The 12,229-nt window shown below is 48.2% G+C and overlaps 1 protein-coding gene across 3 annotated transcripts in view; it reads right to left on the bottom strand.

Annotated features, from left to right (window-relative positions):
- Positions 1–602: 602 nt before the first annotated feature.
- Positions 603–12,229, bottom strand: part of DOCK9 (dedicator of cytokinesis 9) — a 185,468-nt gene continuing 173,841 nt past the window's right edge. For all 3 annotated transcript variants that reach the window (XM_012723213.1, XM_012723211.1, XM_012723212.1), the window contains 4 exons: positions 6,025–6,215; positions 4,032–4,132; positions 3,764–3,902; positions 603–1,883 (listed from right to left, as the gene is read on the bottom strand). In XM_012723213.1, coding sequence (XP_012578667.1) covers positions 1,761–1,883; positions 3,764–3,902; positions 4,032–4,132; positions 6,025–6,215 — 554 coding nt within the window. In that variant the 3' untranslated portion in view covers positions 603–1,760. The remainder of the gene's footprint in view (positions 1,884–3,763; positions 3,903–4,031; positions 4,133–6,024; positions 6,216–12,229) is intronic.

Here is a 12,229-nt window from a genome sequence, read left to right as displayed (position 1 = left end):
AACTGGGGTAAAGGCCAGAGATGCAGAGGGTGAGAGGATTCACCAGAGACAGAGTGGGGAGCAGAACAGGCAGATCGACGAAGGACACTGCTGAGGGGAGCAGCGGGCGGATCAGGAGAGGTCTGCCACGCCATGTGGTCACCTCCAGGGCAGGCGGGGATCGAACTCATGCGGAAGTGGCTTAAGCTTCTCAGTGCTGTGCTTTAACCCGCTGCGCCACCAGGGAGGGCCCTACTTATTTATTTTTTTAAAAAAGATTTATTTATTTATGTATACAAGAATTGCGGTACAGGTCAGAGGTGTGTGTGTGTGTGGGGGGGGTAAGAGGTTTTACCAGAGATAGGGTGGGGAACAGAACAGGCAGACTGACTGAAATACACTGCTGAGGGGCGCAGCAGGAGAGGTCTGCTGCGCCATGTGGGTCAGCTCCCTGGCCGAGGCTCGAACTCGTGCGAAAGGGACTGTCGAAGGCCTCGGAGGGCCCCATCTTCAATTATTTTAAAGCAAACTTCATAAACCATGTTATTTCACCCCCACGTTTTTCAATATCCGGCTCCTCTTAAGATGCTTAAACAATAAATACCCAATATTCACTACCAGGAAATCAGCAATGTTATTTTTAATACAGTTGTGGTACAGAATGTTTAAATACAGCAGGGTAGAGGTTCTAGTTAAATAAAATTAAAAACCTTTATTTTCCCCAATATAAAATTACTTAATTAATGTCTCCAAAGAAAATATAACATGGTGAAGGCTGTAAAGGACATCACTAGTCACCACCGAATGTATGATTTACCAATTACACACTCTACCACTTTGGCAAAAGGATGAAAATTTTAAAACAGTTTATAAACCCAACATAGCAAAGACTGTATACATCTCCATATTGCACTTTTTTATGTACAAGAATAAAACAGTGGAGTCAAGTGTGTCGCATAGACTAAGAACAGCACGGCCCTGTCACAATTAAACCTAATGCAGAAGCTGATGTGAGTATTAAAAATGTAGAAATGTAATTAAGACATCTGTACAGAGTGCTAAGACTGTATTAACAAACTCTATGTACATTACTATATACTGTACTACTTGAAAAGTTTTAGCATAGTTGTTTATTAATACAGGCCTTTGGTGCTAAACTGCTTGACTAGTTTTAAGCTCGCCTAAGTTTCTTCCGCTTTCATATATTTTAAATGCAAGTAAATGAGTATAAAAGCACTTAACTTCCTGGTTCACTGGTACAAAAATTACAATGGTCAGTTCCTTTAGGTCATCAAAAACTAGTCACAAAAATAGTTCTTGTATTCAACCTGAATGTGCCACAGGAAAAAAAAAAATATTTTCAAGGTTTTCCAGCTCAGCCTAGAGGCAAAAAGTCACCCCAGACTCAATTTCAGTGCTGCGATCCCTGCTATGTACTTCTCAGAACATTTGTTGACTCGAGGCCATTTAAATACTACTCTGTAAGGAAGAATAAAATTTAACTCCAGCCTTATGTCCACCACATGCTTCTGTTAAGACATCATGAAAAATTTAAACGTTGCCGGCCAGACTTAAAAAAATATGTGTGCCCTCTTAAGACTCTTCTAGAAAATCTGTTATGAAATAACAGTTCCATATCTCCTTTCTCTCCCACTCCCCTTGACATCTGGGTCTTGTGCTCGGTCACCCCGCGTCTTGCATGAGCCAGTGATTAGCTTTGGAAATCAACCTGAGTTTGCAAATGACCAAGCAATTCCCCACAGCCGGTGCATGAGGGGATGTCACACGACCGAGGAGGAGCTGGTCATTCCGTGGACCGTGGTGCTGGCTGGAGTCCCACTGATGGCGTTGAAGATGTGAAGGGAGTTCGGTAACACGCTCGTCTTCTCCTCCAGGGGGCAAATCTTGAGGCACAGAAACACAACGTTACCCAAGGGGAAGGCCCTGAGCAAGTACTTCTCACACTGGTGCCTTTTGTGAAACACACTATGTTATCTTCCCGTGCCCAGAGCGTGCGGCTGAGGCTGCTCTCAGACAGCATGGCTCGGCCAAGATTGCAGAGGGAATATGTCGGTGCCTTTAGTCCGTGCCATTTGCAGGTCAGGATTATAAGCGGAAAGTCAAGAACATGTTTTGTTTCTTTTACAACTTAGTGAGAAAGTTCTAGACTCACCGAGCCAACAGGTGGCTTTGCGTCTATGATGCAGGTACGAGATGGGAACATAACCTAGCCTTGTCCTGGGGAAAGTCTTAAAACGAATAGGGAGCACCTGTGCTTGTCTCCTGGCTTCTTTCTTGGGGTCTTAGAGGTTTTCATCCAGAAGGGCGGCTGGCCCTCTGCCCTGCAAGAAGTTCTCACACTCAGTCATGCAGGGAGGCATTCTAGTGCCAGACTTGCCTCCAGCCAGGTGGAAACTCAAAAGAACAGCACACAGCTCAGAGGAAGTCTACTCTGGGCCACAATGCTTTTTGCTTAAAGGGTCAAAGGAGGTCAATCTGTGGGTTGTTGAAATAATGCAAAGTTCAAGGTGCAGCACAGAACACAGACTGCATGAAATGTCCATAGCAGCTGGGCAGCTGGGTGGCTGCTAATATTCTCAGCCCATAATTTCTTCCTTTTATTTTTTTCCTTGTGCTAACTTGGCACACAGTGGCCAAGCCTCCTTCTGAAGGAGTGTAAAGCCCCCATGGAAAAGGCCTCGAGCTTTCTACAAGCTCTTGCTCCCTTTTCTGAGTAAACATTCACACACTCATTTCTTTAATCATTTTAATTTGTCCCCTAATTTTCTAAATGCCCAGAAGACGGCTGATGTCTTTTGCACATGCCTGGCCAATGCGCCAATGTCTCCAGTTGCCAGACTCAGAATAGCTTTATGTGAGTCAGTTTAGCAGAGCAAAAGTTAAAAAATGACATTACCATTCCATCTGAACGTGTTAGCATGGAGAAGAGAAAAAAAGACATGCATGTTAAGCTTCCACATTTCAGTTCATTTCCTGAAATAGAAATTTCTGAACGAATTATCCCTTGAGAATGCAGCTGGCACAGAGTCCTGGCTTCCATTTTGTGAGGCTGCAAGACCACGACACAGGGCACAGACAAAGCAGTGTGTGGGGGGGGAGACCGTCCCTCAAGTGCCGGGGGCGGACACCCCCAACAGGCACGACGTGCAGGCTGCTCCTGGACAGCCTCTCGGCTCCAGGCAGCTGGCCACCGGGCCTGACACTGAGCCGTACGGGAAGGGACCCAGGGAGGAATGGAAACGTGCGGCGTAATCAGGAAAGATGCCCACATGACAAGGGGCACCTGGGTCAGCTGTAGCTAGCCACCAGTCGGATGCCCTATATTTTTGGATGTCAAAGAATATTTAATCCAACAGCTAATTCCTGGTAAATCCTGCGAAGGGTTGGGCACATCAAATTCTAGGAAGAGCATGGGTGTTTTTGTCTCAGGATTTTTGTTCATTTGTTCCTTTGAACTAGAGTTGGGGTGGGGAAGGTCAATGCTTAGGAAGTGTGTCACCTCTAGAAAGCAATGAAGAGAAGTTGGGTGCTGTTGTCCTCTGGGAACGGTAGATGCTAGCAAGTGAGCAAGCTGGTAGCTGGTCCCCGGCCCCCATGGTTAGACAGGGCCTTGCAGAGAGGCCACGGCACAGAGCTCAGCTACTGACATTCTGGGAGGATGTCAGAAGGCTCAGGCCACCACAGGGTGACCCGAGGCCCCACGAAAACGTGCTCTCTAAAAAGGAGAAGGATTGTAGGTCGTCAGAGCCAGCGCAGCTCCTACCTGCTCATGCATGATCTCAGAAAGCTCCTTTGCCATTTCCCGGTAGTTGGCTTTCATTTCTTCCTGATATTCTAACTGGTCTTCTTTAATCAGACGTTCGTTGACGGCTAACGCTTGACCACAAGCCTCCACAAATTGCCTGCCATGGTGTCAGAGAGAAATAAAGGCACGTCAAAGACAAAGAGTGAGTCTGACAGACCTCATTCTTTCTCGAATGTGCATACAAATGATTAATACTCGAGAATGGGGCCTTCCCGGTGTGCTTTACCTGAAAACTTCTTTAAGCAACTTCACTTTATTGTCAGGATATCTCTTCGTGTTTGTGTCATCTAAGAAAGCTCGGGCATAGGCGAGGGGACCAGCATTGACCTGGATGCAGAACAAAGGATTGAAAGGACATTAGGAAGGAAATGGCCAATCTGGCTGATGGAGGTTTGGTGGAATTGAGCTAGTCACCACCCCTGCCCTCCAGGAACTGACAGTCCCAAAGGAGAGATGGAAGAAAGCTAGTGCTGTTATGCAGCCTGGCCTGGACCGTGTCAGCCACCCTCTGGGCACTTGTGAGGACGGGTGGTCACATGGAGGAAGAACCCACGGTGGGAATATGCCAGGCTTGCCCGAGGTCAAAGAGCCATAAACAAAGCAGGCCCTGTCTTCCCACTGGTGTCTGAGTCATGCTACACTGAAAGTGGCGAGAAAGATCAGACACAGGATGGCAAGGAGAAAGCTCCAGGCATCTGAGACAGGCTGGGGAGGACAGTGCGCTCGTCTCCCAAGTAACTGATGGGTGTGTGGCTATCCTCATACCCTGGGGACGACCCCGTGACTGTCATCCAACTTCATGCAATAGATCCAACTTTAAGAAGATGCAGAGAGAAAAGCCGGTGACTCCCTCCACCCCCAGGGACAAAGATGACACAGGAAGGTTCCTGGCGGAAGAACTGTATAAATACACCCAACACTGTTACCTTGGTGAGCTCACGTGAGAGAATGCAATCTCATCAAGGAATGCTTTGCCTTTGAAGATGACTGGGCATTTGTGAAACTCTAAGGTCGCTGACAAAGGGCAGGGCACATTCTGCCCTTTAGAAGGTTCCACCTGCCCAGCTCCACCCTTTCTGGTGCCCACACCCCCACACTGCCTCTTCAAAGAGGCTGGAAATTTCTGGTCTGCTTATTGATTGGTTCTGTTTTTAGCTGCAGAAGTTGTGGCCTCTGGTCCCATTAAGTGGTCACTCACGTGGCCAGGCTGACATTCACCCGGGAACGTGTTTTGGCACAGAGGTCTTTGGATCGTAAAGGAAGAAGCTGAAAACATCTTGTAAATCCTTTTGTGATGAATGACATTTAGAGAAATGTTAGGCAGTGACTCAGAGTGGATCTAACCAAAAGGTGTGAAAACTGACAGCAGAACACAAAGCGTCTATGTATTATAATCTACAGGCAACTTTCTTAATCTACAGGCCTTTTTTTGAAAGGGAAAAGAATTGGACACAGGTCCACATGCCTTTGTACATGTGTAAACACACACGTATCGCTATGTATGAACATGTATATATGCACGCAAATACACAGGGTTATTGATACACAGTTAAAACTATCACTAAATCAAGAGGAGTGATAATGGTTCCTGGAGGGAGGGGATCTAACATTCTCCAGTTTCCTAGGCATCCATGTAAGTAAGACATTTACAAAAATATAGCAAAATGTCTTCGAAACAGATGTAAGTGCAGACTTCTCAGGGAGGACACGGGTAAATGTGCCCGTAAAGGGGGAAACGGACCCATTGGGTAACATTCAAATGCAGGATTGTGAAACAAAGCATAACTTGGATAAGGTCTGCCAGTGAATTCAAACCACGGCCTTCATAGTGCTCGCCCTGTGCTCACCACAATCATGTGTTCAACAGTCAAGCTGCATAATAATTAAGGATGAATACGAAAACACAATAAAGTAAGGGATTTCTGTAGATCAAACTGCAGTGTTAAGAGACTGAGCCCTAAGCTGCTCTTGCAGATACACTTTTCACAGAAAGCAGAAAACCTGCGTACGAAAACCTTCCGCTTTCCACACGGCTTTCTAGCTACAAGTCTTGATGCTTCCAGCAGGTACTCAGAATCTTCACGTTCCTGAGTCTGGAGACTTGTCTCCTGCCCTAAGTGGACCCCCAGGGAGAGTGGGATGGGCAGGACCACTTGGCTACACCCCTTTGGTGTCAGGAGAAACCGCACAGACTCAGGGAGGCCACGGCGTGTCCTCACCTGGACGCTCACACTGCCCTGGAGTTTGAGCTGGAGTTTGATCATGTCCACCTCGGCCGAGGAGCAGAGCTGCCGGAGCTCGGCCACTTTCTTGCTCATCTCGTCGATGGCTACCTCAATGGGGTTCAGGTCCGTGTGATGCTGGTACATGACGGGGATCCGCTTCTTCACATACGGGAAACAGTGGATAGCTGCGGAGGAACAGACCCAGCGTCATCCCACGCTTTGCACCGATCTTTATTTTACTTTATTTAGAAGTACTAGTCCCATTGTACAGTTACACAAAGCTTGCCCAGGTCACATGCCAGTTTCCTGAGGCCAGGATACCAGCCCCTCTATCAGGGCGTGTGCCAAACAGCAGGCCATGCCATGGAAAACCAGGGAGTTGGGTCCCTGCTAACCTTTGAAGTCTGAATCATGCCTTTGAAGGGATCACTTTATCATCCTCTGCTCAAAGTTCTCATCTATGGATGCCCTGTTTTCCTTGAAAGTTGTGATATAAAAAATACTAGCAGGTGCACCCACATGTTTATTGCTGCTTTATTTACAACAGAAAGACATGGAATCAACCCAAATGCCCCAAAGTAGATGACCGGATTAAAAAGATGTGGTCCGTATACACAATGGAATATTACCTAGCAATCAAAAAAGATAAACTCATGCCTCTTGCAGCAACATGGATGGAGCTGGAAGGGATCATGCTGAGTGAAATAAGCCAGAAAGAAAAGGAAAATATGGGATGGGTTCACTCATAGCAGGAGCATAAAGGGCCGGGGAGGGGGGCGGAATAATGAACAACTATATACCAGACACATTTTCCGGGAGTGGAGTGGGGAATGGGATCAAAAATGGGGCAGGGGGAATACACAGGACTATGGTGATGGCACACGGGTGAACTGATGATGGGAATTCCATAGGGTTCACAACTGAGATGGAAAAGGCACAAAATGATGTAAAAACAAACTATTAAAACAATTTGAGGCAAAAAAACCCCAAAAAACAAAAAAAAAACCCTAGCAGGTGTATGGTGGCTTTGGACATATTTAAGAAAGTAAAGCATTTCGAGATATCACATAGAGATGAGTTCCACAAACATATTCCTGGGAAATTCATTTTTCTCCACGGAACAACTTTGAATCACAAGCTTAAATGCACAGAAGTCACAGAAGGCAACGAGAAAAAACAAGTATAATCTAGTCAATGTTGTTTTGATTTATCACCATAAGAAACCTGAACTGATCAATACCGAAGACTTACAAAAATGAACAGAAAAAGCAGTCCTAATTTGAGTCTGTTTCACACTTTAAGACCTGTAATATTCTCAATTAACATACGCTTACCAATAGACATGTAGATCTATGCTTGACAGCTCACTTTATTTTTTAACAGGCAGAAGCAAGGTGGGAGTGCTCTGACAGCCTTCATCACTGTGCAGGAGGTGGCTCCATGGGGCTGACCAAACCCCTCCTTGGCACGCCCCCTCCTCACCCCACGGCATGACGGCCTCCACATGTTCGATCTAGACAAGGCCAAGGCTCCATCACTGTCTTCTGTGTTTCTTGCAGACACAGCTTTGAGCTGCAGTCAATCAAGTCAGGGTTTATTATTTACAGGAGGACCCCAGGTTCCTCGGACAGTAACGACCCAGCAACTGGGCCTTGCTACTTCCCAGCCTGGGGTGAGAGGCGGCCGGCGGCCCTGGATTTCGAGCACCTGGGTGTGGGTCGTCTGGGCTCACGGTCGGTGTGGACACAGCCCGGTAGGCGCTTACTGAGGCTTCGTGGACATTTTGAGGACTACGTGTGGCTGCACCATTATTTCACTGTGATGTTTGGGGGGGGGGTCCGCAGAAGGTACCCCCAGGACTCAGGCCCTTGGGACTGTAACCAGAGCCTGGGAGAGGCTCCCTCGTCATTGCTGTGTCTGCCAGGCCCCCATGACACGGGTCTCCTGCCAGCCGCTGCCTGCTGCTCTGGTCTCACCTCCCCTTGCCAGTCTCCCCCAGCAACAGTCACACAGGCCTGGCTGGCTGGCTGCTCCCTGAGCGCTGGAGTCAGGGAACCCCACCCAGCCCACCTTGGTCTTTGACTGTTAGGATACAAAGGAAATTATTCTGTACCCCTCAGTACTTCTCGGACTCAACGGCTACTAAAACAGCATCGAATGGATTAGCAAAGGAAAAAGAATCCCTTTAATAACATACATGTGGAGGATTCACACGGTTGTACATCCTAAAGAGTAATGGCGCCAATCATGTCCTTCTGTAACAGGGTCCCCAGGAAGAGGAAGTTCCGGATTCCCTGCTCCACCCAGAAGGAGGGTGGAGCCGAGCAGAGAATAGGGGAGTCTGAGGAGGAAGGAGGTAGGATGGAGGCCGGAAGGAGACATGAGGAAGGTGCATGGAGCAAAGGGAGACATGCCAAGAGACTGTGCCTGTTTCCTGGCCCTGGGCTGGCTAAGGCAGATGTGGGCGAGACCCCCGTGGGGAGGTGACTCTGGCAGTGTTTATCTTGATTTTGATGTTGCTCTTTTCCTCCCAGACTTGTCTGGCCACTGCTGACCCTTTTCGATGGGTCCTGGCCAGAAGGTGCTTTAGTCTTGTGGCAGCTTTCAGGCCTTGCTTTGGGCCAGTCCCTTTTGGGGGGACTTTTGCCCATGAGGGGATGGGTCACTTCAGGTGTTTGATTTAGAAGTTACATTCTTTGTCTTCCACATTGTATCCTCACTGCATTAAAGTCCCTTTCCACTAAGGTCTTAGATGTCTTGCCTTGATGCGGCGGATGGCAGAACCTAGAGCGGCAGGTCTGGGCCTCAGGGGTGCCCCTCTCCCTGCCCTGTAACAGCAGGAGGGGGACACAGGCGTGGGCCAGGAGGACCCACACTCGCGGCTCTCTGCCCCGCACAGGGAAGCAGGTGTCCTCTGGTTCAGAGGGCAGGGAGGCTGAGGAGCCCCCACCGCTCAGAAGGCCAACGGTCAGCCTGAAGCTAGCAGAATCGAAGGGTGACTAACAAGAGGGCAAACTCTCAAGTTCAAAGTCTCAGGAATCGACTCTTGGGATGTCTTGAACTCAAGGCTGATAAAAGCCTGACATGTGTTCATAGCATTTTTATTACCTTTTCTCTCAACCTTTACGCTGCCCAGTAACTAGCTTTTCCATTTGACCTTTCAGGGCAAAACCGCGCCCTTGTTTGCGTGTTTCACTGGACTATATTCTCCTGCTCATCATCCACCTCTGGTCAAGGAGTGTGATTACGGATGAGATTAAGCAAAATGGAGTCCCTCCTTCCCCTTCCTGGGTGCAATTTACCAAATTCTGGAGCACGGACGGGTAGTGTCTCTCATTTCACAGATAAGAAACTAAGGCACAGAGAGGTTAAGCAACCTACGCAAGGTCACACAGCGAGGAAGGCCCAGGCCCAGCCCTGCCCGCACCTTCTCAGCCTCACAGCAATGCCAGGTGGCGAAGGGGTTTGGAATGGGTCTCCCCAAAGTTGCCAGGAGGATTGTTTAAGCCAAAGAAAAGCAACAAAGTCTTAAAAAACTCAGCAAGAGCCTCTGAGCGCTCCTCCCCTTAGCCACCTAAATAAAGGATCTGAGACAGATGGGCTATTCCCGGAAGCCAGGGATCACGGGAGTTCTTTCCAGGGGACAGGAGCTAGGTGTGCTGGTGCCACTTGTTAAAATTCCTTTCTGTCCCATTGTCCTCAGCTCCGCCCAGAAACGTTTGTTTGCCGAACACCTGATGTTTTTTCCTCCTGGTGATTTGCCTACTGGTGTAAGCCCCAGGCCTGCACCCCTTTTTTATTTACTCCACAGTGACATATACACCCCCATTTGCCCACCTGGCTTCAGAATCTCATGTCCATATAGATCTCCCCCATGAACGCAATTAAATTGGGTTTTCTCCCTATGGTAACTTGACTCTTCAAGCGGCCTACAAGAACTGAGAGGGTAGGGACGAACCTCGGGATCGCAGTCACTGCCCGGCAGCAGCACAAGTGGGCCGCACAGGAGCACAGCAGAGTTACTTTTCACCAGTGAACTAGATTTGAAGTAGCTGAAGCTTCAGGATGCCCTGGAGGGGCTGTTAACCACCAGCCCCAGCTCTGCGCAGTGTGTATGGGCGTATGGGCGAGGCCTGGGACTTTGCATCTCAAACAAATTCCCAAATTTACCCAAAAATGGGTCCTGCTGACCCAGAACAACCTTTGATAAAAGCACTGATTTAAGGTCACCACAGCTGTGGAGATAAACACAGTAATTCTCATAAAATGACTCCACCTAGAAATGCAGTTATCTTACTGAATAAAAATTGTGTGCATTAGAAAAACAGCCCATTTCCCTACGGGGGAGAGGCTAATGTTTCCGAGAACAATACTGTGTGTGCTTTACTCACAATACTGTTTGTGCTTTACTCGTTATTTTATTATTATTAAAGTGGGAGTCAGAACTCTTTTTTCCACAGAAGGTAGGTGGTTTTTCAAATACCGGATGGTGTCATTTATATGTGGAATACAGAGAAACAAAACAAAGGGTCAGATAAAACCAATAACCAACCCCCCAAATCTGACTAGAATTGAGGTTGCCAGAAGGGGAGTGAGAAGGGTGACCCAAGCAGGCAGGGGGCAGCGTGGATATGGGGGTGCTGTGGTGGAGGCTGTGGCATCTGAGAAGGGGTGAACCTGTCCCCCTAAACATATACAGAGCTGTGAATCACTGTTACCTCAATAACATGAATAGGTAAAGTAAGTAAAAAATAAGAAATGTAAGTCTTTTCCCAAAATTTTAACTGTTCTCTGTTCCCTCACTGGAAAGGGGATACATTTCTGTAAAGTGCTGTTCTGAATTATTTCAGAAAGGTCTGTGTTCTCCGTGGGAGCAGCGTACGGAGTTCAGTCACACACCACACGATTCACGCGTTGCCAGTGCACTAGGGAGTCTCGCCTTAACTGGGGGGGGGTCCCTAGGAAAACGGGAAGTTCCAGGTTCCCTGCCCCACCCAGAAGGAGGGTGGAGCTGAGGAGAAAAAAAGAAGAGAAGGAATCCAGAGGAAGAGTAGGATGTAGGATGGAGAGCCAGAGGAGACCTGAGGAAGCCACGTGGAGCAGGGAGCATGTGATGGAGAAACCGGGCTTGTTTCTTGGCCCTGGACTGGTTAAGGCAGATGTGGGTGAGAGACCTGCAGGGAGGTGACTCTGGCAGCGTTTATCTTGATTTTGATGTTGCTCTTTTCCTCCCAGACTTGTCTGGCCATTGCTGATCCTTTTCCATGGGTCCCAGCCAGAAGGTGCTTTAGTCTTGTGGCAGCTTTCAGGCCTTGCTTTGGCCAGTCCCTTTTGGGGGGACTTTTGGCCACGAGGGGATGGGTCACTTCAGGTGTAGTGTTTGATTTAGAAATTATATTCTTTGTCTTCTGTATTGTATACTCACTGTATTAAAGTTCCATTTCAGTAAAGTTTTATGTTGATGCGGTGGATGACAGAACCTATTTGGATCAGGCAGGTTTGGGGGTTCAGTGGTGCCCCTCTCTGCCTGCCCTGTAACAGCCTCACAGACCTCCAGTGCTCCCTTTTCATGCCATGTTATAATGTCTCCTCAGAATGCCTCAGGGCTTTGCCCGGATGGGGGTCTTGGCAACAAACAGCCACTTCTAGACCAGCACTTTCTCAAGCTCACGCCCAGGAAAGTGGGACAAACCCGCCTGGGTCTGGGGTCAGATAGGCCGGGCTTTCTGAACAGGCCTCCTCACTGATTTTAAAAATTTTTTCAAATTCCTTTTTTTTTTTTGAGGTAACACTGTCGACAACACTGATGGAATTCAGAGGCACACAAGCCCTCCTCCACCACAGACCAGGCCTCTCCACACAGTGTCCCTTCCCCACCCAAATTCCACACCCATTAGGTTTTTTTTAAGGTCAACAAAGTGTTTTTTATTCTAGGTTACCCCAGTCAAGTGCAGATCCTGAAGGAAGAGCGATGGTCGGCCCCTCCCTTCCAAGCAACAAAAGTCTCTCCTGGGAAGAGATTGTGTCAGGGATGGGCAACAGGGTGCGAAGTTCAGTTCTGAGAACGGGTTAGTGGCAGCGGGACAACCCTGAAAGGTCAAAGTCGCCAAGTCCAGACCGGTGGCTTCTGACCGGTGGCTTCTGACGGAAGGAATCCAGGTTCTTGCCTGACAGACACGCGGGGGGTCTCTTGCTAGGA

The sequence above is a fragment of the Condylura cristata genome, unplaced genomic scaffold (assembly GCF_000260355.1).
Source record: "Condylura cristata isolate star-nosed mole 26May11 unplaced genomic scaffold, ConCri1.0 scaffold00010, whole genome shotgun sequence".
NCBI classification, from domain to species: domain Eukaryota; kingdom Metazoa; phylum Chordata; class Mammalia; order Eulipotyphla; family Talpidae; genus Condylura; species Condylura cristata.
Note: the sequence above shows the minus strand (reverse complement) of the source record. Positions and strands in the feature narration are given on the sequence as shown.